The sequence below is a fragment of the Phyllosticta capitalensis genome, assembly GCF_038381095.1.
Source record: "Phyllosticta capitalensis strain CBS 128856 chromosome Unknown BKA78scaffold_1, whole genome shotgun sequence".
Classification (NCBI taxonomy): Eukaryota; Fungi; Ascomycota; class Dothideomycetes; order Botryosphaeriales; family Phyllostictaceae; genus Phyllosticta; species Phyllosticta capitalensis.
In genome coordinates, this window is record NW_027117439.1 from 434,164 (window position 1) to 446,969 (window position 12,806).

A 12,806-nucleotide genomic window follows, 5' to 3' on the forward strand; every position below is an offset into this window, starting at 1 on the left:
ATGCGAAGGAAGCAGAGGTTCTGAGCTCGTTATTCCCTCGAGCAATTTCTTTCGTCGTCCCCATTACCAACTCCTGAACCCCTCCTGCTACCTAAGAACTTGGATAGCTGTTGAGTATTCAACATTTTGGTCACTGATGCCTTGTAGGTTGAAGCATTTCTTTTGAAGGATGGGCAGAAAGAGCATCCAAGCGCTTTCTTACGTCTGCGTCTGCCACACTGGAAGTACACTGAACCAAGGCTGGAGACGCTTGATGAAGCGAGCCTTGGGAATACTTTGAACAACAAGAGAAAACTTTCAACAGAGGTGCCCTCGTGCTTCTCCCTTCCAGCTTGAATTATGCTGCATCATATTGATGCTGCCCAATGCCCATCTCCACTGCAGGCTTTCTTGCACTTGAGATACGAACGACTCCTCACTCCATCCTTCGTTTCCTCATCACATGATGACATGAAGGGTCCCTATGTATTCATCTGCACTTTTTCAAGCGCCTTTTCAAGACAGCAAGCGGATCGTCATTGCCAGAGATGCGTTCAGCCGTGCCATTTTTGCCGTGCCATAATTATGCTACCAAACCCATCCCACGCAGTCCAGTTCCAATCCTTATCCACACTGATGCCAAATGCATATTGATTGCCACCGCAGCCGTAAAGCGCAAAAGAGAAGAAAGCCCGCGACAGATGCTCAACGCGCCGAGTCGTAGTAGTAGTGGAAGTAGTAGCCAGTACCTAGAGAGCGCCAACCTTGCCTTGCCTTGTCCTGCCGTAGTCCAATGCCGTCCATCCAGCATCCCAAACCCGATTTTTGTTTGAAGGAAAATCCCAGATGCGGCGCCTAGGGAATCCTCACAAGGTATGTACCAAGTCAACGCCCAAGAAAAAGCAAAACGATCAAAAAGGGGGTGAGCAAAGGGAAGAGCAACAACTGCAACAGCAAGCGCGCCGGTCGCTAACCCAACACCTCGACCCAGCCCTCGTCCTCCCGCGGTGAGTCCTTGTCCTTCTTCTCCGCGCCCTGTTCGATTCCGTCACCGTTGACCAGCCCCTGAGAAGCTGCTGCGCGCTTGCCGTCCTTGCGCCATCCGACGACGGCGCGTTCGCGGATCTCGCGCTCCTCTGCCCCCAGCTCGCCCGTCTGCTGCCGGCACAGCGCGAGCTCGAATTGCACGTCGTAGTGCGCGATCTTGGCCCACTGCGTGTGGCGCGTGCAGCGCTTGCGGGGGCAGAGCTCGGGAGGGGTGAGGAGGGAGCGGAGGAGGGCGGCGCGGCTGCGTGCGGAGGAGGGTTTGGCGGGTGCTTGCGCGACGCTGGGGAGAGGGTCGGTGGGCGAGGGGTACGGTTGGTCGTCGGTTTTGGTGCCGTTTGGCTGGCTGGTGCTCGTTGGGTGTTTGATGAGGTCGACGTCGCCGTCTGAGTCGAGGACCGTGTCGGCGTCGTCTTCTTTCTTGACACCACCAGAACCACTTTCGCCAACGCCTGGAGCGGCGGTTCCATTGACTTGCGCTGGAGCGTCGTTGGCGTCCGTCATTTCGACGTCGACGTCGTTGCTTGTTGGCTCTGCGTTCAGCGAGCCCTGCGCGAAACATGCTTTCCCTTTGGCGCTGTCTCGCCATAGCGCAAACTCGGCCTCGCTCCAGGCTAGTCGAGGGTCGTACGCGCAAATGTCTTTGACCTTGACGCCTTCACTTTCGGCGAAACGGGCTGCTTGTTCCTTGGTCATGGCCACGAAACGCTCCCGTTCTTTCAGCAGCTCGAACCGCTTTTTGAGGTCGGCCACTTCGGTCTTGATGGCGGCCACGCGAGCCGCGTCTGGTGGTGAGAGCGCAGCGTCATCTTTGAGATCTCGCTCAAAGGTTGGCGAAGACGGTGAGGCGGTTGCTGGAGGGCTCAAAAGGCTGTTTCCAAGCGATTTGAAATGTTCCACATCTTTTGCAGCTGATGCCATGGCCTTCAGATCGCTGATGGACATGACGCCACCCCGTGGACCAGCACGCCCATCGTCTTCAGACTGCTCCATCTCGTTGCTAAAGTTGTCCGTCATGTTTGCTTTGCGGCGATCCCGCCTTCGCTTATTCTCCGACTGTCCAATGCTGTCACCACCGGGCAAGTGCCCGAAAGTCTCTTGCATGAACAGTATGCCACACTCGTCGGAGCAATACTTGCTACGTTCGTCCCTCCGCGCTGGTGCCCGGCATCCTTGTCTGCGGCACATGCGTTTCCACGTCGTGCGGCCCTCGCCAGCCGCTGTGCAGCTGGGACAAAAGTATTGCTCAATCAAGTCTCCGTCCGCTTCCTTGACGTCGACGCACTTGCCATGGTACCACTCGTCGCAACTACCATCGCATGCAATCATCCAGGTATGGTTGTCTCCCTTGCGGCAGATGCAGTATATGCCGTCATCGCTCCCAGACTCGTCCTCCTCGGCGTCGTCGACATGTGTTCCGGGCGAAGAAGGTACCGGGGCGGGAGAGCTTCCTGTGATGGGTGTGCCGTCAGACGACTTCTTTCCTTTACTCCTAGGGGCAGGTTTCGTAGAGGGTGTACGAGACGGTTGTCCCTCACCAGAGTCCTCGGCTTTGCGCTTCTTTCCATGCGGCGGCTTCTTTGCACCGCCCTTCTTGACCTTACTGTCTACAGGTTTACGTTTTCGCGGGGCCGAGGGAGAGCTCGTGTCGGACATGACTGGGGCGCTGGGCGCCGGTGCGGCAGCGGCAGAGTTGAGTTCGCGACTGGCGTTGCGCAGGCCGTGTTCGTTCTTTGCCTGAGCGAGAGCCTTGAGAGTCTCAGTGTCAGTGTCCAAAGTTGGAGTCTCGACCTTGTCGGTTTTGGCCATGGCTTGTGCTTGATCAGGTGTGGGCTCCCGAGATGGCGCCGTTGGCTCGAGCTTGACTTGCGGAGTCGTGTGGGTGAGAGGTGATGCGCCGGTGTTGTCTGTGGAGGGAGGCGGCGGCGAAGGTGCACGAATTTGAGTTGTCACTGGTTCGTTGCGCACGTAGTCAGGCTCGCGATTCTGCGCGATGGAATTTGGCGATTGAGGCACCTCGGCCGGTTGGGATCCAATGGCCGGCTGCGCAATCACCTGCGACGCGTCTTGTCCGTACGCATAGGTATGTTCATGTTGTGGCTGCGATTGCGATTGCGAGTGCGAGTGCGCCTGATCACTGAGTCGCCTTTCCAAATCTCCGAAATTTTGTATAGGAGGGAGAACTGGTGGATTTGATGACATTGACATGTATGACAGCCTCCTCTGCTCCTCGGGCGAGCGTGCCCTGTGGTGGTACTGTTCCAAGGTCGGCGAGCGAACTGGCATCTGCGGCGCTTCAATGGAGTAGGGCTCGACTGGGGCCGCCGCGGAGCCATAGCTACTCGATCGGCGCGCCTGAGGGTACGGCGGTAGTTGGCCATATTGGTCATTCCTCATTGTGGATGGCGAGGCTCGTTCGTTGTAGTAACCATCTCTAGGAGGCGAACCACGCAGCACAAATCCACCCCAATTGTTGACTTGGTCATCGCGAAAGATCTCGCGCTGCGGCTCGGGCGGCGCATATGTTGGTTGCTCCTGGGTAGGGGGAATTTGCGGCGGTGTAGTGTTGGTTCTTTTGGGGCTGTTGGGCTCAGAGGCCGGATTCAATAACGCGGAGAGTTTGAAGCTCATGATGACGGTTGCGATGGCTCGGTACGGGAGATTGTGGTACAATTGTGGGGCTTGATGGGTTACTTGTAGTGTGTAAAGACCATGATGAAGAGGTCAAGCCGCGACAAGTTTTGGAGAGGGTCGCGTTGATGAATGGGAAGAGTTGAGTTGGGATGGGTGAGGGTTGCGGAACGCGCACCCGCGGCGGAGATCAGAGTCCGGGGCGACGATCCCCGCCTGGAGAGTCAGCCAGTCAAGGTCCATCTTGGCAACCATTCCCCAAGCGTCATAGCCAGGGACAATTTTGGGATCCATGGCCAACGCGTGATGCACAAAGTACTCAGCTTGCATCTGTAGTCCAAATGTCGCCATCAGTTCCCCCGGCACCATGTCTACGCCGCCTCCAGCTGAAATGATACTCCACTTTAATTGTCTTTTGCATAGAGTGGACCTCGATGCTGTTGGATGCCTCGCTCCCTCGAACCACTTTGGAATGGTCGTCTCACTCCTTTTCTCCTCTGACAAAAGGCAAAAAGAACTCGAAAATGTGCATCCATAGAGCCTGGGTATAGTAAACCTGCCAAGCCTTCCGTCACAACGCCATACGCCTGCCCAGCAATAATCTTGTTCCTTTACAATCATTTGGCGCGAGCATTAATCGTCCTCGGGCTCGCCATCCTGCTCTTGCCTTCTGGGGCGTCCCCTCCCCCTGCCTATTCCATTTTGCGTTGCCTCCTCCTGTGGCTGCGGTTGGCTTCTGACGCGGGACTGAGCCAGCCGAAGACTGCGCTCCAACTTGCGCTCCAAGTCGTCTGGAGCATCCTCTCCGTAGACAGTACGAACCAGACCACTGACTCCCTGTTCACCAACCTCTACTTTTCCGCGAGGACCGACAGTGTACTCGACCATCTCATCGCCGCCGGGGGTCATTTCAGTAGTTTTCGTGATGTAAAGGTGCTTTTGCATTGCCTTCACGACGTCGTCGCTCTTCCCAACCGGTGTTGACTTCTCGGCGTTCATGCGCTGCAGATAGCGTTGGAGTTTCGACTCTGGGATGGAGCCGCCGTTGAGGACAATGCAGGCGATGATGAAGCTGTAGAGACCAGTGTACGAGGCTTCGTGTTCAAACGTCGGGGCCTTTGAGGGACCAATTATCTCGTGCTTGCGATACTTCTGAGATAAGGTACTCGTCAGGACCCAGGCAGTGATTTGATTGTTCGTCTTGTCCGACTTCGCAGCGGCTACGCGAATCAGCATCATCCTTTGGCAGAAGACCAACGAGCCCTACCTCGCCTGTCACGCATGGTGATCTTCTCCTTGGACGGCAGTGGTGTCAACTCCACGGCGAACTTGGACCGGAGCATTTGCTGAGCTTCATTGAAGACGTTCTTGAACTGTCGTCCTTGCGAGCCAAGCACTTTGGCACTAATGTCCGTCCTTCGAGTGGGTATCCGCGAGTGCTCGTTGGAGAAAGCCAGCCGGACCAGCTTGAATGCCATTTGGTTTAGCTGGCTGGTTTCGCCTTGAGTTGGGTCCGCGTCCGCGTCTCCGTCGTCTTCGACATCTGAGCTGGGCGAGACGCGCCTGCGTTGGGTTCTTGGAGTCTCTGTTTCTGAGTCGTCTGCCTGTGGGTGAGGTTAGCAAGGCCATTGAGACTTGGATCATAGAGAATTTACCGTGACATCACGAGCTCGTCTTCTCACGAGAGGCATGGTTGGGGTGTCAAACGTCAATGAAGTGGTTTGCAACTGAAAGACCGCACGACGCGCGACGCGCCGCCCAACCAATCGCGCCTAGGGCATTGCGGGGGGTCAGGCACTCGGCCACGTCTTTCGCCCGTCTCCGCGGATCTGCAACCCGACAGCTTCTAGCTCTGAGAAAGTGACGTTTTCTCTCCTCACAATTTACAGTCTCAGTCCAATCCCGTCCTCCTCCAAAATGACATCCAATCCGACCGCGCGCGTGCTCTCACGCCTCCGACCCGTCCGATGCCTCCCTCAAATCAGACCCTCGCCGGCCGTCCGCTCAGCAGCTCGCCAACCAGTCCGCCATGCATCCCGATACAGCGAGCGGACGCCGTCGCAAGAGCTCAAGAAGGCGCAAGCCGACGCCGGCTTCAACAATCCATATGACGACATTCTCAAGCACCGTTCGGAAATCCAGCGCCGTCAGGACTGGGCGCGGCGGCGGAAATTCCTTGTGCTGGGCGCTGTGCTGAGCATGGCGGCACCCGTCCTCATCATCAACCTATTCGACATTGAGGAGCTGGCCAAATCAAAAACAGAAAAATTGGACGCCCCGAGCGATGTGACAAAAGAATTTCAGGGGAAGAAGGTCGTGGTTGCGCCAGGCGGCGAGAAGTTGCAGGCGGTGCAAGAGGGCGGCGGACCTGTACTCGAGCTCGTCGAGACGGGCACGAGCAGTGTGCCCGTCTTCCCCAAGACAATTAAGCTGCCAAGCGGCGATGGAGACGCAGGGACGGTGACGGCAAATGCGCAGACCGAATACACGCTGCTTGGGCTGGGCATTCGGACAGTCTCGTTTCTGTCCATCCAGGTGTACGTCGTTGGCCTCTACGTAGAGACGGCTGCTCTGGGACGGCTGCAGGCTGCCCTTGTCCACCGCATCAACGAGACGGCATCCGCTCTGATCCCCGGCGAGAAGGACGAGCTGCGCCGCAAGCTGGTGGACGCGGGACAATCGAATTTGATCTGGGAATCGCTGCTCCGGGATCCATCGTTAAAGTCCAACATGGCCATTCGCATTGTGCCAACCCGGGACACAAACTTTGCTCATTTGCGCGACGGCCTGTTCCGCGGCATCACAAAGCGCATGCAAGAGGCCGACCTCGAAGCTCGCAAGACCCAGGCGCCATCCGAGTTTAGCGACGAGGCATTTGGCAACGCCACCAAGGAGTTCAAAGCCCTGTTCGACGCGCGCGGCAAGGCCGGCAAAGGCTCCATCCTCCTCCTGCGACGTGACTCGCAGGGCGCAGTGGACATGTTCTTCCAGGACATGCGCAAGAAGGACGGCGAGATGGGACCGCTGGAGAATCTTGGCCGGGTGCAAGACGAGCGCATCAGCCGCTTGCTCTGGCTGCTCTATCTCGGCGGCAAAAACGTGAGCAGCGAGGGAGCCAGGAAGAGCGTTGTCGATGGGTGCTTGGAGCTGGTTGAACGGCCGATTGGAACGGTTGATACGCGGGTTGCTTGAGACGTCATCTTGAGGGATTTGTAAAATCATTGGGAAATGGGACTGGAGGCGTCCGTCGTTTTGTTTGGTTTACGAGGCAGTCTGTGCTGGCTCTTGTATATATCGCTGGTATGCTCACCGCTCTGCCCGCTCATTAGAAGTGAAGGCTGATTTGCTCCGGGGTTCTTTTGGTTGCGTGTATTGGTGGTGTCGAGAATGCTTTTCGTACATGCATGTTTCTCACGAAGTAGACGGCGGGTACCTCACAAGCATACAAACGTGGATACTGCACTTGCATTGTCCAATTCCACGACCCCGTAATCAAAGTTGAAGAAAATAAACGCCCAAGCCCCTATTCCCATGTCCAAGTTCCAACCACCTCAGGGCACTCTCTGCGTCCATTTCCGTCTATCAACACTAGAAGCAAGTATTCAGTAAGTACCTGTACTGACGAATGAAACATGACACTCAGACCCGACTCCAAAAGTGAAAAGCCATATGAAAACATTAAAGGTCAGGGACATGAGCAGTGATCGCCTTTTCCTGGCGGAGCAGAAGGGAAGTATAGAATTCACAAAATTCAGCAGATCGTGAGCACTTAAGAGCACACTCAAAGGGTAATCATTTATGAGCTGCTGTTGGAGTTCAGCCGTGAGGCGAGAAGGTGAGTAAGAAGCGCAGGAGATGAGGTGTTTTGCATTTCTCTTGTAGGCTGGTGTAGCACACTGAACAAAGGTAACGTCGAACCTTTTCGTCTTCTTCTTCTCTTCCCCTTCTTATTATTCTCTCCAACCGCCCATGCCCTATGTACTTCCCATCCATCTCCCACGTGTCCTCGCCCTCCTGACTCCTCTCCTCTCTTCCTCCACTCTCCCTTCGCAAAAAAGTCCACCCTTACCCCTGCACCCCCTTACATCGCCCACGCGTCCGCAGCCGCCCCCTAAACCTAAAGCTAAACCTAAACCCAAGCCTGCAAGCCCTCCCAATCTGCCCGTCCCACGTTGCACCATCCCACAATTTCGAGCCCCCCTCGTGCACCCCTTCCGAACCATCAAACGTCTCAAGTCGGTCGGTCTGTCGGATGTGCGTCGTACATGTGTGGCTGCAACGTGACGGCTGTGTTGTACAAGGAGGTGGTGGCGTGGTAGTAGGGCGTGGCAGGGCGTGCCATGCTTCTGCACGAGGGAGCGCGGGCGCGGGCGAGGTAAGGGAGGGGGAAAAGCGTGGTGGTGAAATGATGGGGACAATGGGATGAGGGAAGGGCAGGTTGGTTTCTATTTCTATTGGAGGATGGAGGGGAGAGGAAAGTGAGGGAGAGATTGGTTGGATTGGTGCAGAGTGCAGCGTAGGTCGTTTGCTTGACTACTGTCTCTTTCTTCACGACCTACAGGCTTGACGCCAGGACGCACATGGCGATTCCGGTGTGGCAGAGGGATGTCGAGAAGATGGTGCCTGTAGGCTGTCTCAACCCCATGAGAGGGAGAATTGAATCACTAGGTACTCCGCACCAGAGCCCAAAACCCTGTGCACCTGCCTCTCTCATGACTTGAGACTTCAAACCCTTGACCACATCTCTCATCATCATCAGCACACCTAGGGGAGCAAGACGGCCAAACAACAGCCCAACATCCACACCCACCCTCTCTCTTCCTCTCTCCAAGCACTCACCCCCTCCCACACTCCCACCACCGCCAAGGCCCCCCAAAAACCGCCGTCGCACTCGCGTCGATCCCTGCCTGATGCCAGAGTCCTCAGCCCTCCTCTCCCCCCCTTGTACGCGTTGACGCCGTTCCTGTCGATCACGTCCGCTACGTCCCCACTCCGGGACCCCAGGAAATTGAGATGGACGCTGCGATTGACATGCCGTCAGCCCAGCAAGGCAAACGCACGACCAGGTCCTGGGCAACCCACGAGGCGAAGTACGGCTGGGAGTTTGCTTTTCCGTTTTGGGTCATGTCCGATGGGGTTGGGTAGGTGAGCCGACCGAGTTGGCTGGCTGGATACTTGCTCGTCATCAGCTGTTGGAGGAATTGGGGCGAGAGTACGATCGGCTTCAGACTTTTGCGAGCGTTTGGAGGTGGATTGCGTGCGCTGTTGCCAGCAGGCGGTGGAGTCGGAGACGCGCGTTTGCTGCTTCGTGAGATCATCATGTTCAAGGCAGGAATCGCAGGCGGTAGCAGCAGCAGCAGTGGTAAAATTCTATATTCACAAGAAGACATCGACTTCGGGGGGTATCGAGCATGCATGTGTCCATCTCATCGCTCTATAAGTCGCCATGCAAAAAAAAGGGGGTGGTTCGGAAGAAGACATTAGACAAAAAACAGAAACAACTGTACAACAGTAAAAGCGTAGAAAAAGTTTGGTTAGAAGAAAGAGAAAACGCAAAATGTCGGAGGCAAAAAACCTGGATCCAGACAATGTTGATGTATGAAGGTTTTCTGTTCGCGCCTCACACGCCTTTGTCGAATATCACACGCACTCGCCTCCTGAATCCCAAATCCCTTCCCGATTCTCCTGATTCCCCTCCTTGACTCTTTACTCCGCTCCTCTTTCCGTCTCGTGAGGTATGGGGTATTTCGCAGTTGGTGTAAAAAGAAGCCATGACAGATAGCAAATCACCCCAAGAGGCAAAACGCTACTGCTTGATTAAGAGAGAGATGACTCTAGATTTACAAGAAGAAGGCAGCGAGAGCGCCCATACCGGCAACAGCACCGGCAGCGTTGACAGCGTTAGCAGCGCCGGTGTAGTTGGGGGTAGGAGTGGCAGGAGTAGGAGTGCCAGCGCCAGGGGTGCCGTAGGGGGTGCCGACGGGGGTGCTGTGCCAAAAGTTAGCAAATCTGATCTTTGCGGGGAGCAGTCAAAAACTCACCCAGGAGTGCCGTAGGGGTTGCCGGCGGAGGGGGTGCCGACGGGAACACCTGGAGTAACGTAAACGGTCTTGGTCGAGTAGACAGGCGCGCACGACGACGAACCTCCACCGACACCAGGGGTTCCGAGGGCGGGGACGCCGGAAGAGGGAGCCGGGGCGGAGGGAGTGGGGGCAGAGCCGCCCTGGACACCAGTCTGGGTGGCCTCGACGGGGCAGTAGGTGGTGGAGATGGCGACGGTCTGGGTCACGACACCGCCGGAGGAAGAGCCGGTGGTGATGGTGGACAGAACAGTCGAGTAGATGGTCGAGTGGGTGTAAGAGACACCAGGGGTCTGGACGGGGGCGCTGCCAGAGGGGCTGCCGGCAACGGGGGTGCCGACAGCGGGAGGAGCAGAGCCACCAGCAACCGACGAGGAAGTAGCCTCAGCAGGGGAGCTGGCCGAGGGGGTGACCTCGGGGGTGGGAGTGGCCGAGTGGGAGCGGGCCGGGCAGTTGGTGACCTCGGGACCGCACGAGGTGATGGTGACCTCGTCGGTCTGGTAGACGGTCTTGTCCGGGTTGGGGGCCGCAATGGCGACGGCGGCGAGAGCAGCAACAGCGAAGGCCTTCATTTTGATGGATTGGAAGTTCCGGTGGTTGGAAGTTGATTGGTTGGCGCTGAAAAGCTTTTAGAGAGCGTGATTTCTCGAAAGAATGGACGACCGAAGTCAATAGTTGGTGATGTCGTTGGACTGGTAGCTTTGGAGCGTGAAGAAGAAGGAGAGACTGGGCATGGTTAGCTGGGCGAGGATTGTATATGTGGGCGCGGGAGATGAGGGACTTGCGGTTCCCCTGGCGCGATGCTGGGTTTGGCAGCTGGTCCGGGACAATGCTCGTGTTGCGGTGGACCGTGAGCGTGGGCGAGTACCTGCATGCGGCGGTGCGCCTGGTGAGGCCCTCGCAGCCCTGTCGCTGTACATGGCGGCTGTGGGTTGGCTGCGAGGCGAGATGACGGGCACGGGAGCAGCATGGCGGCGGCTGAGGCAGACGTTGTGGTTTGTGACGGGCTTTTTGGTGGTGGTGGTGTGGTGGTGCAGGTTGGCGCTGGCCAAAGCAATTGGCCGTTGAGGCAGCCGCCGGGTTCCTGCAGGCGTCTTGGCCTGGTCAGGGGGGCGGCGTCGGGATGTCCTAGCATTCGTCGTTGCTTGTTCCAACTTCTCTTCTTCCACATACACGGCGTTTCATGGTGCCACGGCCACGGAGATCGTCATATTAACTGAATCATCCGTGAGCCTACCACCCTCTCGCCGATGCCGCAAGCTGCAGTGCTAGCAGTCCAACGTCACTCTCTGCGCGCTGTTTCTATTCTTTCAGAGCCTCAATTTCCTATCCGTCCACTCTTCAGCCACGGCGGAGAGTTATCGATATCTTCACCGCTACAACTTTGCCTGGGGACGACGGCTGCGGCGCAGGTCCCGCCAAGCCAAGCCTCGTGGCGGTTCCTCTTCTGTCGCCTTCACTCACTTCTCCTGACGGACATCCCGAACCTCCTCCCATCAAAAGACTCCAAAATTCGAAATCCAGTTTTGCTCTGCTCTGATTTGATGTTTTCAAACCTCTCATCACTTCCATTATTCTCTCTCTCCCGTCGCCACTTTGCAATATTTCTGGCAGCACCCATCACAAATGTCCGGCTTGATCTCTGCGTCTCATTTCAGCCCGCCCTGATGATCCAGACCCATCATCCAGCAAGCACCGCCCCACGGCCCCAGATGGCGCCAACCTTATGCCGCTCCCTCAGGCCCGGTTTCCTGCCCTCTTTCATGCCCGTCCGACCTCTCTCGTCGCCTTCCAAAGCAGCCATGCTTGTTGACGTCTTTCTGCTGCAGCCTTCAACCACTCAAACCCTCCCCCTCCACCACGCCCCAGCCAGTCCTTTTTTACGTTGAAAATAGCCGCATCATCGAGCTCTTACTTGCCCCGCTTGCCGCCCTTCCCAATAGAAGCTTATCTCCAAGCATCCTCCATGCCGAGAGGCGAAATGAAAGCTTGACCGCCGGCAATTCTGGGGGAATGGGGGGCTCACGGGGGAGAAGGATGCCCGTGTTGACGTCCAGTGCGTCCGTCCGTCCAACGTCTTCCGGCTTGGCAGACGACAGACAAGACATTCGGCTGGCTTCCGCTCAAAAATAGCCTCCCTGCTTGAACCCGCACTGACGCCTTCATCTGGCTCGTTAACACTTGACGGGACATCCGTAATCCGCGGCATATCTCCGCTCGTTGTTGATGGCGGTGTTTCCGCCGGTGAGCCACAATTGTGCGGCGGCGGAGATGCGAGACGTGAGCAACGAGGCGTCAAAGCTACAGACTGACGCAGAACCAGCCAATCTGATCCTGAACGCCCTTCATGTTGCTCAATCCTATGATCAGAGGCGCCACAGCGGCCTCCTAGCCATGGCTGACTACCGCTGTTCAGAGCCCCTTTGATTCGGCATTTGCGAAGAATCGCCGTCGTCAATCTCCACTGTGCGTCCCTTTCCCCTGCAGGGACAACACGACATGCCTCGTACAGATACGAATTCGTCTCCATCCACCTCGTGTCTTGCCCTTTGCGGGCGCGCTTGTATTCTTTCCAATGATCGATGTTGATCTCCGCCCGTCGGCCGAGCAAGGTTGACCGGCTGCCGACGCTGCCGCGGTGTTTGGTATAGGAGACAAGCTCCTCGATAAACCTCCACAAGTCAAGGTGGAAATGCTGCCACGAACAACGGGTCAGGTGCATTTCGAAGGAAGCCACCCGTTTGTCACAGCTGGCCGGCTGGTTGGCTCGCTCGACGGCACTTCCACACATTATAGATGCCAGAGCAAATACCGAAGCCAGAGAAGACGCCAGCGGGCGCCACCCCCATCATCAGCCCTACTCCCATCCACCACCATTCAGTCCACACTTCAATCCTTACCCGTGTGCTCGCTGATGGGCCATGCCCATGACCGCTGTGGTCTTTCCATTTGCAATCTTTCGTTACTTTTTTGGGGCCCTATGGGAATCATTCACGGCCCACGGGTCAATCATCAGCCGCCATGAATTCTTCCCTCAATTTTGTCTCCCTTTTTTGCTGTTGTCTGAAGTCT

The 12,806-nt window shown here is 56.7% G+C and overlaps 4 protein-coding genes across 4 annotated transcripts; 1 reads left to right on the top strand and 3 right to left on the bottom strand.

The window, feature by feature from the left end:
* Positions 1–507: 507 nt before the first annotated feature.
* BKA78DRAFT_301245 (uncharacterized protein) lies at positions 508–4,001 on the bottom strand. The gene has a single exon (XM_066887342.1). The coding sequence runs from the start codon at positions 3,652–3,654 to the stop codon at positions 949–951; it is 2,706 nt and encodes a 901-aa protein (XP_066748797.1). The 5' UTR covers positions 3,655–4,001; the 3' UTR covers positions 508–948.
* Positions 4,001–5,377, bottom strand: BKA78DRAFT_301247 (MAGE family-domain-containing protein). Its single transcript, XM_066887343.1, has 3 exons — positions 5,310–5,377; positions 4,922–5,258; positions 4,001–4,874 (listed from the first exon to the last, which is right to left on the bottom strand). The coding sequence occupies exons 1-3, from the start codon at positions 5,343–5,345 to the stop codon at positions 4,288–4,290; spliced, it is 960 nt and encodes a 319-aa protein (XP_066748798.1). The 5' UTR covers positions 5,346–5,377; the 3' UTR covers positions 4,001–4,287.
* Positions 5,378–5,492: 115 nt separating this feature from the next.
* On the top strand, positions 5,493–7,286 carry BKA78DRAFT_301249 (chalcone-flavanone isomerase-domain-containing protein). Its single transcript, XM_066887344.1, has one exon. It carries the CDS (start codon positions 5,572–5,574, stop codon positions 6,844–6,846), a length of 1,275 nt encoding a protein of 424 aa, XP_066748799.1. The 5' UTR covers positions 5,493–5,571; the 3' UTR covers positions 6,847–7,286.
* A 2,779-nt stretch (positions 7,287–10,065) lies between these two features.
* BKA78DRAFT_3656 (uncharacterized protein) lies at positions 10,066–10,852 on the bottom strand. Its single transcript, XM_066892551.1, has 2 exons — positions 10,516–10,852; positions 10,066–10,460 (listed from the first exon to the last, which is right to left on the bottom strand). The coding sequence occupies exons 1-2, from the start codon at positions 10,702–10,704 to the stop codon at positions 10,119–10,121; spliced, it is 531 nt and encodes a 176-aa protein (XP_066748800.1). The 5' UTR covers positions 10,705–10,852; the 3' UTR covers positions 10,066–10,118.
* Between the last annotated feature and the right edge of the window lie 1,954 nt (positions 10,853–12,806).

What these genes read in the sequence shown, in the direction of transcription:
- BKA78DRAFT_301245 (XM_066887342.1), bottom strand. Translation starts at nt 3,654, where the DNA reads ATGAGCTTCAAACTCTCCGCGTTATTGAATCCGGCCTCTGAGCCCAAC.
- BKA78DRAFT_301247 (XM_066887343.1), bottom strand. Translation starts at nt 5,345, where the DNA reads ATGCCTCTCGTGAGAAGACGAGCTCGTGATGTCACG. An exon ending in GACGAGCTCGTGATGTCACG is followed by an intron (nt 5,259 to 5,309) that starts GTAAATTCTCTA and finishes CCTCACCCACAG; the next exon opens with GCAGACGACTCAGAAACAGA. An exon ending in CACCATGCGTGACAGGCGAG is followed by an intron (nt 4,875 to 4,921) that starts GTAGGGCTCGTT and finishes TGATTCGCGTAG; the next exon opens with CCGCTGCGAAGTCGGACAAG.
- BKA78DRAFT_301249 (XM_066887344.1), top strand. Translation starts at nt 5,572, where the DNA reads ATGACATCCAATCCGACCGCGCGCGTGCTCTCACGCCTCCGACCCGTC.
- BKA78DRAFT_3656 (XM_066892551.1), bottom strand. Translation starts at nt 10,704, where the DNA reads ATGCTGCTCCCGTGCCCGTCATCTCGCCTCGCAGCCAACCCACAGCCG. An exon ending in TCGCGCCAGGGGAACCGCAA is followed by an intron (nt 10,461 to 10,515) that starts GTCCCTCATCTC and finishes AACCATGCCCAG; the next exon opens with TCTCTCCTTCTTCTTCACGC.